The 22,542-nt window shown below is 41.0% G+C and overlaps 1 protein-coding gene across 1 annotated transcript in view; it reads right to left on the reverse strand.

Moving 5' to 3' along the window:
- Positions 1–19,886: 19,886 nt before the first annotated feature.
- The window catches only part of LOC128698704 (UBX domain-containing protein 6), a 122,185-nt gene continuing 119,529 nt past the window's right edge, over positions 19,887–22,542 (reverse strand). The window contains exon 12 of the mRNA XM_070097759.1: positions 19,887–22,536. Coding sequence (XP_069953860.1) covers positions 22,387–22,536 — 150 coding nt within the window. The 3' untranslated portion in view covers positions 19,887–22,386. The remainder of the gene's footprint in view (positions 22,537–22,542) is intronic.

Below are 22,542 nucleotides of genomic sequence, written 5' to 3' on the forward strand. Positions count from 1 at the left end.
TCATTGCCCACAGACATCTCCACCTTCAGCCTCTTCCTCGCTGGAACAGTCATAACCCATGTTTCACACTCATATAAGAGTGCGAAACACTTTCACCATCATTCACACGTAATCACCATAATACTTATTATTATTATTATTATTATTACAGACCCATCTGCTGACAAGTCCACTCCCATATATCTCAGCACATTCACTTCTTCCATACTCCATCCCTTGTTTGATATCCAATCTTTCATTACCAAAATTTTTGGTTACCCCTCATCACCTTGCTCTTTCCTATGTTCATTTTCAATTTCCTTCTTTAACAAACCCTCCCAAACTCATCCACAAACCTTTGCAACTTCTCTTCAGAATCTCCCAAAGCACCATGTCATCGGCAAAAACCAACAGTGAAAACTCCCACTTCATATAACGTTCTTAATTACTTGAGAAACAAATTCAGACATGTAATTTAAGCACAATAAAAGTTGATTTAATTTTTTTCAATAAAATATATATTGACACTGGTATCTGTTACTACTGTTCACAGTTTAACTTCATTTGTTTGTAGGCAAATTAAAAAAATCAGATAGTGTATATATAGAGAAGCTGAGGGCTCGTTTCTGGAAGATATGAGAACACTTACAGTGAGACTTAATTCTTGTTCAAGAAGTAATACAGTACACACAAAACATTTTTGTAGTGTTTCTTCACTTACATATATTTTAAGTACTTCTCCTTTCCATTTGCTAATATATTATTACCTCTATATACATTTAAACACTTCACCTTTCCAATTACCAATAATATATTGTAAGTTTAACCCTTCCACTGCCGAGAACCCTGCTAACAAACTTGCTCTCGGTGTTGAAGAATTTAAAAAAAAAAAATTCTTATGAAATGATAGAAATTTTTTTCCTGGTGGTAATGACACCAAAAGTATGAAATTTGACAGAAAACTTACAGAATTATAGCTGTCGCAAAGTTTGCAGTCTCGCCGATTTTGCCCACTTTGAGCCCAATTTTCAGCCAATTCCATTGTTCCAGTGAACCAAACTCAGCTATTTTGCTAGAACTCCATTTGTTCTATCAACTGTGTACAAGAAATCGTCTATTAACCGATTTCAACTACCCAGTAAAGTGGTCAGAAATTGGCAATTTGGCTAACATCACACAAATTTCAAAAGATGCCAATTTCAAAATAGGGTCCAGAATACAAAGCGGACATTCCTGGCACTAAAATAACATTTTCAATAGTCATGTCTAGCTCTCCATTTTGAATTTTTATTCACACAAAAAATAGAAGATTTACTGTTATGCAGACTACTGCATTATTGTAATAATTGTATAAATAATGTCAACCCATTTGTGACTGCATATTAGACTAGCCAGTTGGACACGTATTGGACAGTGATATCATTTGTTTATTCTTGAACATCGGCAAAAATCAAACATTTCCGCTATTTTCAGCTCGATTCCAAGGTAATTTTCATCATGAAATCAATCAAAATCATCTGTAATACGTACATCTTCTATTCTATCAAATGAGACCAAGAAAACGAGAATACAACCATAAATACCATACGAAAATGCGTACACTTCAAAGTCGGCATTTTAGACCAAAAACACGATCAGAGTTTTTTTTTTTTTCTCATTATGCACTGTGTGGTGCAGGATTTTTTTATACTGCGCACACTGACCACACAGACCCATTCTCTCACATGTAGGTCTACCAGCTTTCTCCCGCTAGATTTGAAGCTGATAGATTTTGGGGTATTAATTCGGCACCAACACTGGCTTGTAAGCCGTACTAATATGACGCTGACAGTGAAAGGGTTAATGACTACAGTTTATCATTTCAGAATTCTTGAGTGTCATTCTAATGCTAAGGATTAACATGGCTATCATACTGTTGCACAAATTTTTATACAATTTCTTTGACTTTTGTAGCACATTTTTATATAAAAATTTATAATACAGTGCCATTTTTAAATTCCTATCACAACGTACAATTTTTTTTTCTTATATTTTGGCATAAGTTCAAAATTATATGAAGAGCTTTTACACATCCAGCTTTATTTTAATATGCATACAAATTTATAATTACACGTACATTTTAAAATTTTAGACCTGCTCTTCATTGTCTGTCATAATCCCTCTTCAGTGAGCCATGTTCCACAAACTTGCTCTAATAACTTTTGTCCTAAAACATCCAGGCATATTATCTCAAAAATATCAGTGTTATTTTTCCTCAAGCCTCACACCCCGTAATGCCCATGGCCTTCATTTTGTGCGCTATCACTCCATGATCGCATTTGTCAAATGCCTTTGCAAAATCTGTGTAAATCACATCTGCGTTTTGGCCGTCTTCCAGTGCCTCCGTAATTCTGTCATAATGGTTCAGCAGCTGTGACAGACATGATTGTCCTGCTCTAAAACCATGCGTAAAAATTTTGGCCCGACCAACTATGAAAAACTCGACCAACATGATTCTTCCAGAATGCGTCCACGTGTGACCTGAGCACACCTTAGCTGCCCCTGTGTGCCAGTGTTTACAAGCCAGCCAGTGCGGTTGCATCCATGCATACATTCAGTACATTTTGTATTATTCCAGTGTTTTTAGTGCTTGTAACTGCAAAATAAGTCACCATGGGCCCCAAGAAAGCTTCTAGTGCCAACCCTGTGGTAAAAAGGGTGAGAATTAGTATGGAATTGAAAAAAAAGAGATAATTGCAAAGTACGAAAGTGGAGTGAGTGTCTCCGAGCTGGCCAGGTTGTATAACAAACCCCAATCAACCATCGCTACTATCTTGGCCAACAGAAAGGCAATCAAGGAACCTGTTGTTGTGAAAGGTGCAAGTATGTTTTCAAAACAGAGATCGTAAATACTCGAAGATGTTGAGAGACTGTTATTGGTGTGGATAAACACCAGCTAACGATAATTTCGTTGAACGATGAGCTCTCTGGAACGGATTAATATTGTTGGTCGAGGGTCCACTGTATATTACTCTATAAATAAACTGTAGTATTATTTGTAGTCTTTATTTATCCCACTTAGTGTGAGTATTCATACGTTTTTGGTGCAGTGTTAATGGTGATTATGGGGTGCTGCCCTAGACCCCACCTTCATTCCAAAACTCAAAAAAATTCTGAAATTCGAAGCACTACTGGCCCCAAAGGTGCTAAATGTACTGGAAATTGCTTTTTTTAATGAAAGATTGCTGTATAGTCCTTGTGGCTTAGCGCTTCTTTTTGATTATAATAATAATTAATGAAAGATGAGTGAAGAAAGAATACCATCAGTATAGCTCTGGCCCTGCAGTTTAAACAAGGAATCACCTGGTAGAGATCCTATATGAGTATATTTCATTTTTCTGTCATTGGTAGAACAAGAAGGGCTATGATTACAACAAAATACTCAGGCCATAGACATGTATCATTACATAAATGGTATACAATACCAACAAGTATGGGCATGACCTACTTCCACTAGTAGCTCCTATCCACCTGTGAATCTTCAACTGTTGTACCTCTCTGACTCTAGTAAACAAAGCTTCTGTTTGGTCAAGGCTAAAGGACTGAACAACTTAAAATTACCTCTCCACTTCTTTCCTCTCCACTTTAGTATAATAGCTGCCTCAGTATTAAGATGAAAAACCCTACTGCAGAGCTACATCATCTTATTAATAAAGATATCTAGGTGTTGTGAGGAAAGTAACAAGAATAAGAGAAGAGTAGTTTAAAATTACACATCCAAATGAGCCAAAGAAAACATTTTGCCATAAGAGTGAGAAAAAAGTGGAATGAACTGAACAAAGACTGGAAGTAACTTGCACAGTTCAAAAACAGATACAACAAGGCTGTTTTGTGTATTGGCTGAAAGTGAAGTGGGATCAAGAGCTAGAGCTCCTCTACATACAAGATTACAAGAACAAAGTGAAATAATACGAAGTTTTTAATCACAATGAAAAATATTTAAGTTTTGTGATCTCACTTATAATACTATATTAATGATGCATCATGAAAAGGTTGAAATTTAATTACCTGTTATTCCTTTAGAATATGAGAGGGAGATTTTGAAAGCACTTAGAATTTAATTACTTTCATTGTGATTAAGCCTACATAATACAATGGGTAATTTTGTACAATGATTTATCACTTTTTTGACTAAACCACATATCTGTGGGGTATTTAAATTTCAGAAATCTGAAATTTCTCTCATTTACCCTTCAAGGGAGGTTCCTTGATGCTGGTGAGGGGCTCTTGATCTAGGGAACTAGATCTGTGCCCCATTTCTCTGAATTGAGCCTGAATACCTTCCATGCCCCCCACAGGCGCTGTATAATCCCTACTGGTTTAGCGCTTTCCCATGATTACGTATTATAATAACTCGCTCATTAAAAAAAAAAAAAGTAAATTTTTTCCCAAATGGAATTTGCAATTTTCATTCCTACTTGGGTGAGCAGAGTGCCCATTAAGACCAGTTCAGTGTATTCATAAGACAATACCATTTTCTTTTGAGTTCATGTGATGTAGCCATATTTAAGGAAGTAAACCATTGTTAAAACGTACACCAAGAATGCTGTATATGCCTTACAGGTATTACTTCTAGATATTCAGACTTGGTTTAAAATAATTCACATATTATTCACTAGTATATGCCTTACAGGTATTACTTCTAGATATTCAGACTTGGTTTAAAATAATTCACATATTATTCACTAATGTTTTACTATATATTTGACTAGTGAGGGAAATGACAGCTGATGAACCATCACAATACAGAATCACAGCCAGTGATCACCTCCAATGTAAGTTCAAGCCTCTGTGTAGCTTCAACACTTTTGTCACTCTCCATAATTCTACTTACTATATTTTGGGTTTATTGTCATCAAAGAGTTTAGACAAACTACCCCAAGTCTCTTTACAAGTGTATAACACATCTGGAATTCATTGTTGCATAGGTAGTCTCAAGTACAAATGTGAGAATCATTGTCCAGGCCTTAACATTGCACTTGGCTTCCCATGCAACATATACACTGTTAATTACCTTAAACAAGATTACGTGAAAAAAAAGGAGAGACCCATAAAAGGAAAAGCAACTGCAGGACTCCTACAAAGGCGGTGTCCACAAGACGTCTGCCCAACAAGAATTTGAGCTTCTTGTCATTTATCTTAAAAGTAAGTTGTAAGTTATTACCTTATATCACATAATAGCTGTACAATTTTGTGAGGATCATATTGATTTTTATTGATTTATACACACAATATACAACTTAAAATATGTATCTTAAACATATAACTTAATTATGATAAATTCAATCATGTTTTATATAAATCACGTTGACTTTACAACACTTCCAAAAGTCTATTTCCATCTATTATTGCAAGTGTTCTCATAAAGCAAAATTCAGTTTTAAATTTCTAGCCAATCTTAATGGAGCTTCTAGAACATCATACTACTCTCAAACTTGCCTTTCAATAAAATTTTCATAATACAATGGTACTTCAATATTCAAACTTAATCTGTTCCAGAACGCTGTTCAAATACGTAGTGGGTTGTATGAATACGTTGTAATGAATCAATTTTTCCCATAAGAAATAATGTAAGTTGGATTAATCCATTCCAGATGGGGTGTCTCGCTTAAAATCACTATATAACTGCTTTGCTTTTTCACAAATTATTGTTTTGGAAGCACTGTCACCAGCCAGTTTTTCATTAATCCACACTAACAAAAGGTTTTCCATTTCTTCAGTTATCTGTGGCCTTTTCACAGCAAGAATTTTCACTCCTTTCAACACATGACCCTTTTATTGCCTCTTATTTTTCAATATGGATGATATGGTGGATTTTGCCATACCATATTGAGTGGCCAGGTCCAACACACGTTCCACTTTCTCACTTCGCAATAAGCTTTTTTTTCACTTTAATTGTTGTTCTCAAAGCTTCCTTTTAGGCTTGTTTGGATCACTACTTTTTTGGGGCCATGATTACCATATTTTATGGCATCAGAGGCTATTTTTTTTTCTAGAATAAGTTTTGAAAATTTACCCAGCACCTTGGAGACTGAAGTTTACATAAGAAGATGAGAAAGAATGAGCCCTGCAGCAGGCTTACTGGTCCATGCTTGGCAGGTCCAAGTCACACCTGCTTTGCTCAGAGGTCTCAACCTTAGCCTAGAGAAGTTTTTAATACTAAACAGTAATCTAAGCTCCTGCATATGACCCAATAATGAAGATGTGGCAGTAAGATACGATAAGATATGCCAGTAAAATATGTTAAGATACAGCAGTAAGATATGTTAGTAATACACAGTACAAATGTACTCTTATTAAATAGTAAAATCAATAAACTTAAAAACAAAATATTTTTAAAACACATGAATAAACAATCATAATCAATATACAATCCTTGGTGTAGACACATCCACTTGCACACATCCAGACAGTGAGCAGAAAGAGAACACATCCAGTTAGGTGCTGTATAGTCCTTGTGGCTTAGCGCTTCTTTTTGATTATAATAATAATAATCCAGTTAGGTCTAGTTACGTATTGTACGTGACTCAAATGAGGGAAAGTCCTGAAAATGTTCAATTGCAGCTAAATAGTGACACTGAAAGACACAAAAATACTGCCAAGCTGAAGAACCATTCAGTACATAAAAACAAAAAATTAAAATCAAGGTCCCATTAAGTCACTTATCTGACTTTTTTGGGTTATTGTAGGTAATTTACACACGTTATTATGTACGATTATTTGTTTTAGATGACTGGCAAACCTGCCAGTCAGCTGCATCAGCAATTAAAAAAACGCATAACAAACCATCAACACGTGCTTTTATACGTAATGTCTCAGGCTCAATATAATTATTACTATTATTACTATGGTTACTGTTTCTTTTTTCTTTCCCAGATTTAGCCAGTCAGAATTGGGGAAATTATTATTATTATTATTATTATAAAAAAGAACCGCTAAACCACAAGGGCTATACAGCGCTGCAGGGCAGGAAGGAAGCAAGGGTATCAGGTGGCAAAAGGGAGAGGGATGAGTAGTAGGTTATGGAGAACAGCAGGGCAGTAAAGAAAGAAAAGGAGAGTGGAGACGATGTTGGAGGTAAATTCTGCGTGCTCGTTGATAGAGAGGGCAGTCTAACGGAATGTGGCTAATTGATACTGGAACCTGACACTTCTCACAGAGAGGAACAGGGCGCCTTTCCACGAGATACCCATGAGTAAGACGAGTGTGGCCAATGCGAAGACGGAAGAGAGTAGTCTCCCAACCTCGACACTGATGACAAGAAGACAGCCAGTTACCATTACTCGGTTTAATAGACTGAAGTTTGTTACTGAGCAGATTAGACCAATGTTGTTGCCAACGGGTGTGAAGGTGGGTAGCTATTACAGCAAAATAGTCCGTAAATGGAACACCTCTATATGAAACTGGTAGGTCATGTACTGCTGACCTCGCAGCAGTGTCTGCCTGTTCATTGCCCTGTACGTCAACATGACCAGGGACCCAACAAAAAGCAATATCTTTATGCTTGGTAGAGATACGGTGTAGCCAAAGTTGGATACGGAGGACTTGGGGTGAGGTGTATCAAATTTTCGTATAGCCTGCAGAGCACTAAGGGAGTCTGAGACAACCACACATGATGACACAGGCATAGATGCAATACGGATAAGTGCTGCAAGAATGGCATACAATTCAGTTGTACGAAAGCTAGCCGAGGATAGTAAATGCCCTCGCACGACACTGTCCGGAAACACTGCTGCAAATCCGATGCCATCAGAAGACTTAGAGCCATCTGTGTACACTGCGATGGCATGAAAAAGAGAGCGGGAAGCTACCGTAGGCAGTTGGGCTTTCGCGCAAGGGAGTGAGAAAGAACAGGCTTGGACAGCTGGAACTTCCCAGGGAGGCAAGGAAAAGCGAGATGCTACATGAACATAGAAAGGTGGTAACTGAAGGGAAGACAAGAGTGAATGTAGTCTAACAGAAAAGGGACGGAGCAAACAGGGGCGACGAACAAATAATGTCTACTAACATCAGTGACTATTCTATATATGGAAGGATTGCGGAGACCATGAGAGCAAACATAGTAGCGAAGGCAATGGGCATCGCGGCGATCGGACAAGGATGGAACATTCGCTTCTGCATAGAGGCTCTCAACAGGGGAAGAGCAAAAAGCACCAAGGCATAAATGTAAATCCTGGTGATGGATGGGATTATGGCTCGAGAGAGTAGTAGAAGCCGCTGAATAAATCTGATCACCATAATCGAGTTTCGATAAAATGAGGGCTGAATGTAGGCGAAGGAGGGTTCGACGATCAGCTCCCCATGAAAGATGAACAAGGGTTTTAAGAAGGTTCAGCGGGTTGTGACAAGTTGCCTTCAGAGAGGTAATTTGAGGTTTCCAGGATAACCTACAGTCAAAGAAAAGGCCTAGAAACCTGACTATCACGTTCAGGGATATGTGAGCCATAGAGGTACAAAGGATGATTGGAGATGACAGAGCGTCTAGTGAAAGTAATTTGGTGAGTTTTAGTACTGGAAAATTTAAACCCATACGTGGTGGCCCAATTGGAAACACAGTGAACCGCATGCTGGAGAGAAACAGTAATGAGGTGACAGTCGGCGCCTGCACAAGCTATAGCTAAGTCATCAACATGACTAGAGGCCAAATCATTTATAGCAAGGAGAAAAAGTGTTGTGCTCAGAACACATCCCTGAGGGACACCCTCAGCTTGGACAAAGTCCGGTGAGAGCACATTATTAACCCGAACACAAAAATGTCTGTCAGTTAAAAATATTTTAAGGAAGGATGGTAGATTGCCTCGGAGGCCTAAGGAGTGGGCTTGGGCCAAAGTATTATACCTCCAAGTTGTGTCATATGCCTTCTCAAGGTCAAAAAATATGGCAATAACTGAGTGGTTATTCACAAAGGCATTACAAACATACGTATCCAAGCGTAGTAAGGGGTCTATGGTATTATTATTATAATCAAGGGGGAAGCGCTAAACCCGGAGGATTATTCAGCTGGGGGGTCTACGGTAGAACGGCCCTTGCGAAAGCCATATTGACTAGTGGAGAGACTGTTATATGTCTCTAAATACCACAATAAACATCGATTTACCAGATGTTCCATCACTTTGCAAACTGCACTGGTAAGAGCAATGGGACAATAGTGGGAGGCATCATGTCCCGTAGTACCCGGTTTGCAGAAAGGGAGAACAATGGCAGATTTCCACAGCTGGGGGAGAACTCCTTGTGACCAAATAAGATTGAAAAGGTGTAAGAGGACTACAAGAGCTGATTGATGTAGATGTCGTAACATCCAAATATGAATGTCATCAGGCCCAGCTGCCGATGATCGGCAAGTGGAGAGTGTCACTTCCAGTTCCTGAAGTGTAAAAGGCACATTATACGGTTCTTCAATGTGAGAAGAAAAGTCCAAGGGTGCTAACTCTCTGGAGCCCCTGAGAAATACAGACCAGATGGTTGCCAATTTCAATGGCAACATCAAGAGGGTTTCCTATATCAACACCAGCAACCTGCAGAACAGGAGCCGGGTCAGGAGAGTATTTACCACTCAATTTCTGTACTTTTTTCCAGACTGAACTCATAGAGGAAGCTGAGATGATGGTGGAAACAATCTCGCCAGCAAGTGCATTTAGCATCAAGGATGACACGGCAAGCAACTGCTCGCTTCTGCTTAAAATCAAGAAGTCTCTCTGTGGTTCTATTGTACCGGTACCTGCCCCATGCAGCGCGTTTCAAACGTACTGCCTGAGCACAGGCAGGAGACCACCATGGCACACACTTCTGAGAATGCCTGCCTGAGTTTTCGGGGATAGAATGAGAAGCTGTAGTTAAAACTGATGTCGAGAAGGGGTGTAAAAGTTCATCAATGGAGGATGAAGAAGGAACTTCACTAAAAGCAGTTAGTTGCGAATAAAGGTCCCAATTTGCTCAATCAAATTGTCAGCGAGGGCTACGAAGAGGTGGTGAATATGAAGGAGAAGTAAGAATGATTGGAAAGTGATAGCTGTCATGTAAGTCCGGTAGAACAGACCAGGCGAAGTCGAGTGCAGTGGAGGAAGAGCAGACCGAGAGATCAATGCAAGAGAGAGAATGTGAGTACGAGGATCAAAATGGGTGGGGGTACCCATATTTAAAACATGGAGGGGGTGAGAAGCGAGAAAAGCCTCCAACTGAATGCCATGTGAGTCACAATGAGACCCCCCCAGAGGATATGGTGGGCATTAAAATCGCCAAGTAACAGAAGTATTGGCGGTAAGGATGAAATAAGAAAGGCAAAATCTGGGATAGATAATGCCCGAGAAGGAGAGAGATATAAAGAACATATTGTAAACCACTTATTCAAGTGGATACGGGCTGCAGTGTAATGCAGTGAGGTATGGACAAGTAGTTGACAGTACGGAATATCATTGCGTAGAAGAAGGGCACTTTCATTAAAGGTCTCATCTGAGAAAGGATCTGAAGAATACAATAAATTATAGTCTGAGATGGGTTGGAAAACAGCTGAGTGTAATTTTGGTTCTTGTAAGCAAACACCAACAGGGGAAAACCTGGAAAGCAACATCTGAAGCTCACCCTGATTACCCGAGGCTGCGGATATTCCACTGTAAATAGGCCATGATTGGCAACGAGGAAAATACCAGGAATCCGCAGGTAAGGGCACCTACGTACTGGAGGGGTTAGAAAAGTCTACGTGCTGTGGCATCGGAAAACGTTCAAGCAGCGAAGGAACAGAGTGTTGTGAAGAATGGAGTTGTGGAGATGGAGGAGAGGGAAGAGAAGGAACAGGAGGTGTATCAGTGTCCATTGAAGGTTTAGTCCCTGCAATATATTCTGAAATAGTGTCAAGTGTTTCTGAATTCAAACACATTGTATGGGAGACAATATTGGAGATAGAAGGAGGAGGATGAGTAAAGATTGGGACAGTAATGGACTGTACTAAAGTAGGGGGGCACAAAAGCGTGTTCAGAACTGGAGAAGTGTGGGAGGGGACAGAAGAGGCAGAAACCTGGGAGGCGGCAGGGGAGGAAGGCACATTATTATTATTATAATCAAAAAGAAGCGCTAAGCCACAAGGGCTATACAGCGCTGCATGGTAGGAAAGGAAGCGAGGGTATTGGGCAGCAGAAGGGGGAAGGGGCGATCAGTAGGTTACAGAAAACAGCAGGGCAGGGGATAGTGCAGGGTAGAGGGTAGCAGGAGATCGAGGTAGAAAGGGCTGAAGGTATCAGAGTTTGTGAAGTAAGTCAGTTGTTGTCAAAAAGTCAATGAAAGAGTCCGGATGAAAGGTGGGTTCATCAGGGAGAAGGGAAGGTAAAGAGAGAGCAGTGGAGCAAAGACGACGATGGAGGTAAATTCTGCGTGTTCGTTGATAAAGTGGGCAGTCTAACAGAATGTGGCTGACTGATAATGGAACCTGACAATTCTCACAGAGAGGAGCAGGGCGCCTCTCCATGAGATATCCATGAGTAAGACGAGTATGGCCAATGCGGAGACGGGAGAGAGTAGTCTCCCAACCTCAGCACTGGTGACAAGAAGACGGCCAGTAGCCTATACTCGGTTTAATAGATTGAAGTTTGTTACCAAGTAGAGTAGACCAACATTGTTGCCAATGGGAGTGAAGGTGGGTAGCTATTGCAGCAAAATAGTCTGTAAATGGAACACCCCTATATGAAACTGGTAGGTCATGTACTGCTGACTGCGCAGCAGTGTCTGCCTGTTCATTGCCCTGTACGTCAACATGACCAGGGACCCAACAAAAAACAATATCTTTATGCTTAGTAGAGATGCGGCGTAGCCAAAGTTGGATACGGAGGACTAAGGCATAGATGCAATACGGATAAGTGCTGCAAGAATGGCATACAATTCAGCAGTAAAGATACTAGCCGAAGATAGTAAATGCCCTCGTACGGAAACACTGCTGCGAATCTTACGCCGTCAGAAGGCTTAGAGCCATCTGTGTACACTGCAATGGTATGAGAATGAGAGTGGAAGTGGTCAAGAAAAAGAGAGCGGGAAGCTACCGTAGACAGTTGGGCTTTCGAGCAAGGGAGTAAGAAAGAACAGATTCGAACAGCTGGAACTTCCCAGGGGGGTATGGGAGAGTGAGATGCTACATGAACAAAGAAAGGTGGAAATTGAAGAGAAGACAAGAGCGAATGTAGGCAAAGAGAGAAGGGATGGAGAAAACAGGGGCGGCGAACAAATAAAGAATGTCTACTAATATCGGTGACCTTTCTATAAATGGAAGGATTGCAGAGATCATGAGAGCGTACATAGTAGCGAAGGCAATGGGCATCACGGCGATCGGATAAGGATGGAACGTTCGCCTCTGCATAGAGGCTCTCAACAGGGGAAGAGCGAAAAGCACCAAGGCATAAACATAATCCTTGGTGATGAATAGGGTTGAGGCTAGATAGAGTAGCAGGAGAGGCAGCTGAATAGATCTGGTCACCATAGTCAAATTTCGATAAAATGAGGGTGGAATGTAGGCAAAGGAGAGTTTGACGATCAGCTCCCCATGAAAGATGAGCCAGGGTTTTAAGAAGGTTCAGCCGGCTGTGACAAGTTGTCTTCAGAGAGGTAATGTGAGGTTTCCAGGATAACCTACAGTCAAAGAGGAGGCCTAGAAATCTGACTATCACATTCAGGGATACGGGTGCCATAGAGGTATAAAGGATGATCGGAGATGACAGAGCGTCTAGTGAAAGTAATTTGGCGAGTTTTGGTACTGGAAAATTTAAACCCATGTGTGGTGGCCCAATTGGAAACACGGTCGACTGCATGCTGAAGAGAAACTGTAATGAGGTGACAGTCAGCGCCTACACAGGCAATAGCGAAGTCATCAACATAGAGTGATGACCAAATATTGGATGGAAGACTAGAGGCCAAATCATTTATAGCAAGGAGAAAAAGTGTTGTGCTCAGAACACATCCCTGGGGGGCACCTTCAGCTTGGATAAAGTCCGGGGAGAGCACATTATTAACCCGAACACGGAAATGTCTGTCAGTTAAAAAGTTCTTAAGGAAGGATGGTAGATTGCCTCGAAGGCCTAAGGAGTGGGCTTGGGCCAAAGTATTATACCTCCAAGTTGCCTTCTCAAGGTCAAAAAATATGGCAATAATTGAGTGGTTATTCGCAAAGGCATTACATACGTATCCAAGCATAGTAAGGGGTCTATGGTAGAAAGGCCCTTACGAAAGCCATATTGACGAGTGGAGAGACTGTTGTGTCTCTCTAAATACCACACTAAACGTCTATTTACCAGGCGTTCCATCACTTTGCAAACTGCACTGGTAAGAGCAATGGGACGAGAGTGGGAGGCTTCGTGTCCCGTAGTACCCGGTTTGCGGAAAGGGAGAACAATGGCAGATTTCCACAGCTGTGGAAGAACTCCTTGTGACCAAATAAGATTGAAAAGGCATAATAGGACTGCAAGGGCTGACTAATGTAAATGTTGTAGCATACGAAAATGAATGTCGTCAGGCCCAGCTGCCGATGATCGGCAAGCTGAGTGTGTTGCCTCCATTTCCTGAAGTGTAAAAGGCACATTATACTGTTCTTCTCTGAGAGAAGAAAAGTCCAAGGGTGCTAACTCTCTGGCAGACTTTGAGGAAAGAAACGAGGGGCATAGATGGAGCCCCCGAAAAAGACAGACCAGATGATTGCCAATTTCATTGGCAACATCTAGTGGGTTTGCTATATAAACACCAGCAACCCACAGAACAGGAGCCGGGTCAGGAGAATACTTACCACTCAGTTTTCGTACTTTTTTCCAGACTGCACTCAGAGGAAGCAGAGGTGATGGTGGAGACAATCTCATCAGTAAGTGCGTTTAGCGTCACGGAGGACACAGCGAGCGATCGCAGGCTTCTGCTTAAAATCAAAAAGTCTCTCTGTGGTTCTATTGTACCGGCACCTGCCCCACGCAGTGCGTTTCAAACGTACTGCATGAGCACAAGCAGGAGACCACCAAGGCATGCATTTCTGAGAATGCCTGAGGTATAGAATGAGAAGCTGCTGTTAAAACAGAGGACGAGAAGAGGTGTAAACGCTCATCAATGGAGGACGAAGGAACCTCACTAAAAACAGTTAGTTGTGAGTAAAGGTTCCAATTTGCCTGATCAAATTGCCAGCGTGGGATACGAAGAGGAGGTGAATATGAAGGGGAAGTAAGAATGATTGGGAAATGATCGCTGTCATGTAAATCCGGGAGAACAGACCAGGTGAAGTCTAATGCGGCGGAGGAAGAGCAGACTGAGAGATCGATGCGAGAGAGAGTATGAGTTCGAGGATCAAAATGGGTGTGAGTACCTGTATTTAAAACATGGAGGTGGTGGATAGCAAGAAAAGCCTCTAACTGAATGCCACGGGAATCACAGTGAGACACCCCCCCCCAGAGGAAATGATGGGCATTAAAATCGCCAATTAACAGAAGTAGTGGCGGTAATGACGAAACAAGAAAGGCAATATCCGGGATAGATAACACTCGAGAAGGAGAGAGATACAAAGAACAGAGTGTATACCACCTATGCAAGTGGATACGGGCTGCTGTGTAATGCAGCGAAGTACAAACAAATAGCTGATGGTACGGAATATCAGTGCACAGAAGAAGGGCACTTTCATTAAAGGTCCCATCAGGAAAAAGATCTGAAGAATACAATAAATTATAGCCTGAGATGGGATAGATAACGGCAGAGTGTAATTTTGGCTCCTGTAATCAAACACCAACAGGGGAAAACTGGGAGAGCAACATCTGAAGCTCACCCCAATTACCCCTGAGGCTGCGAATATTCCACTGTAAATAGGCCATGATTGGCAACGATAAAGATACCTGAAATCCGCAGGTAAGGGTACCTACAGACTAGAAGGGTTAGAAAAGTCCACATGTGGTGGCAAAGGAAAACGTTCAAGTAGCGAAGGAACTGTGCGTTGTGAAGAAAGGAGTTGTGCAGATGGAGAAGAGGAAAGAGAAGGAACAGAGGGTGGATCAGTGTCCATTGATGGTTTGGTCTCTGCAGTATATTTAGAGATTGCTTCAAGTGTTTCGGAGTTCAGAGACGTCATATGGAAGACAATATTGGAGATGGAAGGAGGAGGAGTTTGAGTAAAGATCGGAGCTGTAATGGATTGTACCAAGGTAGGGGGGGGGGCGAAAGGGTGGAGGGAACTGGAGAAGTGTGGGAGGGGACAGAAGAGGCAGAAACCCAGAAGGTGGCAACAGAGGAAGAAACTTGGGAGGGGACAGGGGAGGAAGACACAGTACAAGGAGGAGGATGAACCTCCACACTTGTAACGGAGCCAGTGAAAGGGGAAGACCTAGGTACAGAGACCGGGAAGGTAAAATGTGGAGGTGGATGAAGGGAAGGAGGGGTTAAAGGAGATTTGTTGGACCTCTGAGAAGTAGAGGGACGATTGGGAGGAGGTATCGTACAAGGTCTTGTCGATACCTGGGGTTTGTGAGGGAGAACACGAAGAAGTGAGGACAGACTGAGGTGTTGAAGTAGGGACATCTGAGCCCAAGACAGCAAAAGAATTAGATACAGGAGTGACTATGGGACTGGCAACCACAGAGGAGGCTGCAGAAGATGGGACCCCAGAAGTGGGGGGACGTTTTGAAACATGAGAATAAGAAACACTGGGTAGTCTCCCTTGGAGGCGGAGATGAGAAACTGCCATAGCATAAGGGAGACCTTCTGCCTCTTTGAGGCAACGAATTTCCCACTCATTGAAGTAGGCCTGGCAACGGCGAGAGTACAAAGGGTGAGCCTCATGACAATTAAGGCAAGAGGGAGGTCGACTGCAAGATTTACTAGAATGGTCATCGGCACTACAGACTGGGCATTCGGCTATAGATCTGCAATATTTTGCTGGATGGCCAAATCGCCAGCAATTCCTACACTGTTGCGGTGTAGGGATCACCTTCCGAACTTGTAACCGATGTCCTGCTACATAAACAGAGGATGGGAGTTCACGGCTGTCAAAAGTTAAACGAGCCTCATTGCAAGGGTATCGTCTTCGCCCACGGGCAGGAAGAACATAATTGTCTACCTTGAGAATTAGGAGATCTTGGAGTTCCAGCTGTTCGAGAATGTCATTGCCACATGTCTGGAAATTCTGTTGGACTATGGTATGGGGCAGAATAACAGTACCACCATAAGAATTGAGGGAATGATGTTTTTCGATAGTGATAGGAATAGTATCGATTTGTGAAAGAAGAGAAAGATCATGAGCCTGGGTAGAATTCTGGACTGTGATGATGCGCGTACCACTCTTAAGAGCATGAAAGGAAATATCTCTACCAACGTGGCGTAGGAGCACTTTGCCAGTACTGTGGTCAGAAAGATAGGCAGTAGAAGAAGTCGGTCGTAAAGTAAAGAATTTAGTCCATTGTGTGGTCCGAAACTGAGTGTGGAGAGGGAGTGCATTACATGTCGGTCTTTTCCGTTTAGAATGGGAAGGTAACAAAGTAACATTGTCAGGAGATTGTCGTTGGCGTTTAGAAGTGGGACCAGAGTCGGTCCGACGTGAGACAGGCTGGCGATTCGAAAATCGTCGCACCATAGAGGGAGAGGCCGGGAGCATAGTCAAAGGAGAGCGGAGGTCAGACAAATCGAAGGAGTCAGTGGAAGCCCCATTACCTAAAGCGGGTGAGGAAACAGCACCAGCAAGAGGTACAGGGGCCTTAGGAGTGTCCAAAAGATGAGGCAAGGTCAGAACAGGGTGCGGTAACAATAAGGGGCCCGGGGGTAGCAGGGTCATGGATTGGGACTCCATGGTTAGGTTACTTCTTTCTTTTTGTTTTTTAAGAAAAAAAAAAGAAAATAAAAGAAAAATAAAAAAAAAAGAATAAAAAAGGGGGGGGAGACCGGGGAGGGATAGTTCCTAGGAGGAATGAAAGGGCCAGAAATCTCCCTCCGCACCCAAGAGGACCTCAGCACCACAAGTAGCACAGATGCAGCATGGAACCCGTGCCATACCCTACCCTTCATGCCAGTAAACCAGCAATCTGGGATAGCAACTTCACATCTGCCAAGCTACCTCAGTGGACAAAAGAGAGGGTGGCTGGATATCCGCCACAAGGCATACCTCCTTCAGCCACCACCCCCGGAATCCGAAAGGTGGCTTCCAGAGATACACCCGTCATCCAAAAGACACCCAAAGCCACCCTCCGGGATACCGGAGAGGGATTGGGACATCCCCAGGCGATCCAGATCCCATGGCAAACTACGCCACCGGTACCCTTCCCCCTACCTATGAACTAGTGTGCCTGTGGGAAAAATCCCAAAGGCCAAAAATAGGAAGGGCAAAAGGGAGGGGTGGGGAGGAGGAGGAGGAAAGGAAAAAGGGGAGGATGGGATAGGGAAGGGGGGATTGGGGGGTAATTAGGCTCGGTCTGAGGAAGGAGACCGACAGGTCTAATTCCTCAGACCAAGAGCCTCTTCACCATGCCAAGGAGCCCCCCCTTGAGGAGAGGAGGAAGGCACAGAACAAGGAGGAGAAGGGTGAACCTCCAGTGAGAGGGGGGGAAGAACCAGGTACAGAGACTGGAAAGGTAAAATGTGGGGGTGGAAGAAGGGAAGGAGGGGGCAAAGAAGATTTGAGCAAAGGGAATTTTTTGAACTTCTGAGTAGAGGGGCAATTGGTAGAAGGTGTCGTACGAGATCTTGTCGATACCGGGGTGTGTGAGGGAGAACTTGAAGATATCAGAACAGACTGAGGATGTCTAAGCCCAGGACAGCAAAAGGATTAGATACAGGAGTGACTATGGGAGGGGTAACAACAGAGGAGGCTGCAGAAGATGGGACCCCAGAAGTGGGGGGACGTTTTGAAACACGAGAATAAGAAACATGAGGTAGTCTCCCTTGGAGGCGGAGATGAGAAACTGCCATAGCATAAGGGAGACCTTCTGCCTCTTTGAGGCAACGGATTTCACGCTCATTTAAGTAGACCTGGCAATGGCGAGAGTACGAAGGGTGAGCCTCATGACAATTAAGGCAAGAGAGAGGTCGACTGCAAGACGTATTAGAATGGTCATCGGCACCACAGACTGGGCATTCAGTTGTAGATCTACAATATTTCGCTGGGTGACTAAATCGCCAGCAATTTCTACACTTGCGGTGTAGGGATCACCTTTCAAACTTGTAACCGATGTCCTGCTACATAAACTGAGAACGGGAGTTCATGGCTGTCGAAAGTTAATCGAGCCACATTGCAAGGGTATCGTCTCTGCCCATGGGCAGGAAGGACATAAGTATCTACCTTGAGGATTGGGAGATCTTGGAGTTCCAGCTGTTCAAGAATGTCATTGCCACATGCCTGAAAATTCTGTTGGACTATGGTATGGGGCAGAATGACAGTACCACTACAAGAATTGAAGGAATGATGTTTTTCGATAGTGACAGGAATAGTATCAATATGTGAAAGAAGAGAAAGATCATGAGCTTGGGTAGCATTCTGAACAGTGATGATGCACGTACTGCTCTTCAGAGCATGGAAGGAAATATCTCTACCAACATGGCGGAGGAGTGCCTTGCCAATACTATGGTCGGAGAGATAGGCAATAGAGGAAGTCGGTCGTAAAGTAAAGAATTTAGTCCATTGTGCATTCCAAAACTGAGCATGGAAAGGGAGTGCTTAATGTGTTGATCTTTTCTGAGAAGAACGTGGTGGTGAAGTACCATCATCAGGCAATTGTCATTGGCGTTTAGGAGTGGGACCGGAGTTGGTCCAACGTGAAGCAGGCTGGTGATTCGAAAATTACCACACCGTAGAGGGAAAGACCAGAAACATAGTCAAAGGAGAGCGGAGGTCAGACAAATCGAAAGATTTGTCTGACCTCATGTGGTAAAAAAATTTTTTTTCGTACTTTGGGGTGTCAGGAATGGATTAATTTGATTTCCATTATTTCTTATGGGGAAAATTAATTCGGCTAAAGATAATTTCGCCTAACGGATTAATATCGTTAGGCGAGGGTCCACTGTATATGAACACTGTCATAATAAAAGCCACATTTCCTTGCCAAACAATACCAAACATTAGGAGATGAATGCATTTGAAAAATTACTGGTAATATCAAAGGAAAATACAGTAATGCTGTTAGAAAATGGTACAGAAAGCTACACTGCTAGTGGTCAAAGAGAGTAATGCCCAAACATTTTTTTTTATTTACATCATTATTTTAGGGAACTATCAAAATTTTTGGCTGCACTCATTTGAATCACTTTACAACAAAATAGCACTACATAAATTCTCATGATGAATGGGTTACTGTATTCAATTAATGTGTTAACAAAAATAAATGTTACATACAGGAAAATTATGGCTTGTAATAAAAAAAATAATGCTGAAACTTGCTTGAGCACTAACACTTTTTTATGGAGAAATGATACTTGCTGGGAACTGACATGATGTGGCAAAAGGGAATCATCATCTTAGAATTTCTCAAAAGCAAGAGAGATTTGTGAGTGGGAAATCCATTGAGCAAACTGAATGAATTCCATTGTTACTTTTCAATTTAAGGGTCACAAGCTGAGCTAAAAGAAAAGAAAAAGGGGGCAGAGGCCAAATATTTAGCAGGCAATTCTTTTTATGAAAGAAATGTAGTATATACATGGAGGTTATATTGTATATCTTCCACGACCATGTTTATTTAAACTATTATATAGCATAATTTTGTATTTTTATAACTTAAAATAGCTGAACTAAGGTAGAAAGAACAGTGCTTGACCTATGAAAGATGGGTTTTAAGGGTTATTCAAACTGCTATTACCACTGGTTCTGAAGTCATCTACAAGAAATGCAATTACCCAAATCACTGGACCACATAAACAGGATGTGTTTTGTTTGATAATTAAAACGAAAATTATGTTGATATTAGTTATAATGGTTGACTATTTTGTTCAACAATATAATACAATGCATTTGCTTTCCAACAATATTCATTTACAAAACTGCCAGAGTTTGCCTCAGCATGTTGCATGTCTTTTAACATAGTCAATATGGATTCAATGCAAAATTGTTTCCAGTATCAGGTGGCTATATCTTACATGGAATTATAAGCACAAAGTATCAAGATTTTAATGTAACAATGCAAATGACAACTGCAGGAATGTTCATTAGTTATAGGTGAAGTCGAGACCAATTGTAGATATCAGGATGACTGGCCAGGTATAAACATCAAACACAAATAAGTAAGACTAATATCACTGGAAAGATTCCAGTGTCAACATGGTTAGTCATCATGAAATTTCTAAGTTTTGTGTAAAGCATTAAACTGTAATGGGTCAAGCAGCACAAGGGGTGATAGATGCTTGATCTACTTTTTGCATATAGTGAGCCTAGCCCTATAAGGGTCATTCAACACATGGATTGTTGGCAGCTTGATCTACTGCCTGGTAATTGTGAGCTTAACCATTATAGTGGCAAACGCTGACAACCCCGAACAGCTAACTTTTCAGAAGACAATGCCATGAGGTGTCAAGATGGCCGACTCAAGGAAAATAGTCACAGTATCATAGAACTGACTTTAAGGATAGAGTATGCATGTAAAGGGAACACTGGTCACTTACCAAAGAATGGTAGAGGCTCAATTCTGTCTGCTAAGTTTAACTATCCTTTAAGCCCTTATGTAAGCAAAAACCTTAAACCAGTTACACACGTCATTGTTTTCTGGCAAGGCAGAGAACAAAAGCAGCAGCTTGTCCTAATGTGAAAGCAGCTCAGATTACACAGTTTGTCTGCTCATTTAGGAAACACTAAAGTGTCTGTGCCTATTTTATGGCAACAAAATTTGTCTTAGCTAAGATGCTAAATCACACAGGTGTCATTTGTTGTTACAGGTGAGTGAACCACTTCAAAATCAACAGTAGCATCTTGCAGTCAATCAACAGTAAAGTGGGTGCTGCAAACAAAACTTGCTAGTATATGCAATGTGCTACTGTAGTTAATTTTTTGCTCCAAATCTAGGACACCTTGTATCATGATACTCTGTCTCTAATTTCAAGTTAATCAAACCTGAAGTTTAATTTTACAATACATGTGAATAGTGTATATGGATATAATATTTACATGCATTGTTCATAATGAAAAAATATAATATACTAATTTAAGCATTAGAACCATTAACAAGGGGCTAATATATTTATTATATTATATAAATACATTAAATATAATGAAGTGTCACTGTGAATTAATTATCTAGTATGACAGTCAATTTTTCATATACAGAGGAATGTTTTTGTAACACACACATGAGATTCACTGTGACTAAGATTGCTCTATGGCAATATATTGTGGGAAAAATTATGGCCAAAGTGACAGCAGTTTTAGGGAAATGAGCAAATTACAGATACATAGCTATGACAATACATAACCATGTCTCTCTTATGTATGCTTTATAATAAACTAAACTCAAAAACACTACAGAACAATTACTTTAGGATCAATAAAATCTCAGAAAAAATCAGATTCATTTAGACACGTATCAAAAACAAATTTAAAATGAATTCTAATACTCAACATAAAATATTTGGTAAGTTTTGTTGATATGGGTATGTGTCATAAATGATGAAGAGGTAATAGCAATACTAAGGCACGAATAAAACACTGAGTGTTTTCCATAGACAATAATATATAAGCTATCAAAAACCAAGACTGCTAAAAAAATTTCAGGAAAAAAAAATCATCGCCTCAAGGAAAACCAGGAAAAAAAATGCCAAAAAAGAAAATTATACACTGTTTATAATTTTCAAATTTTGTCAATGAGGCAATCATAGACTTCTATTTATGAATTTATCTAAAGTGACTAAGAATTTGATTTGAAAGTTAACTTTATATGAAGCATAAATATTGTAAGAACAGATAAAATGTCTCGTATTGCAATACTGATTGGAATAAAAAACTAAATTAATTAAATAAGGAAGAGCAGATATATACAGAGAATAAGATGGGGCAGTGGAACACAATTCTTCCTCCGTAAGCCATGCATGTTGTAAGAGGACTAAAATGCTGGAAGCAAAGGGCTAGTAACCCTTTCTCCTGTTTAAGTTACTAAACTTAAAAAGAGAAACTTTTGTTTTTCTTTTTGGGCCACCCTGCCTCAGTGGGATATGGCCGGTTTGTTGAAAGAAGAAATATTTAGGTTGATGAAATCCCCTCCATTTTAAAACCAAAGCTAAAAGAAAAATTCTACTGTCAACACTGATGCTTTATGCATAATTTACATGTAATATCACTAGATGTAAACACCATATTACCAAAAAGTTGTTCACTCTTTCCAACATATACATGTAAGTACAATAAATATAAATATACAGAGAAAGACCCATATTTATTAGTCAGGATTAGTCCATAAGTGTTCATCACTATTTACTCTGTAAGAGCATCAATGTCTCTGGCTTGAGGTAAACTGTATCATCAAGGTTGGGATCTTCTATACTGGGATCCCACTTGAAGTTTAGCACCACTGCAGGAACTAGTCGTAACTCTACCAGACTCTGCTCACTCTCTGTCACCTGTCA

Source organism: Cherax quadricarinatus, chromosome 59 (genome assembly GCF_038502225.1).
Source record: "Cherax quadricarinatus isolate ZL_2023a chromosome 59, ASM3850222v1, whole genome shotgun sequence".
NCBI classification, from domain to species: domain Eukaryota; kingdom Metazoa; phylum Arthropoda; class Malacostraca; order Decapoda; family Parastacidae; genus Cherax; species Cherax quadricarinatus.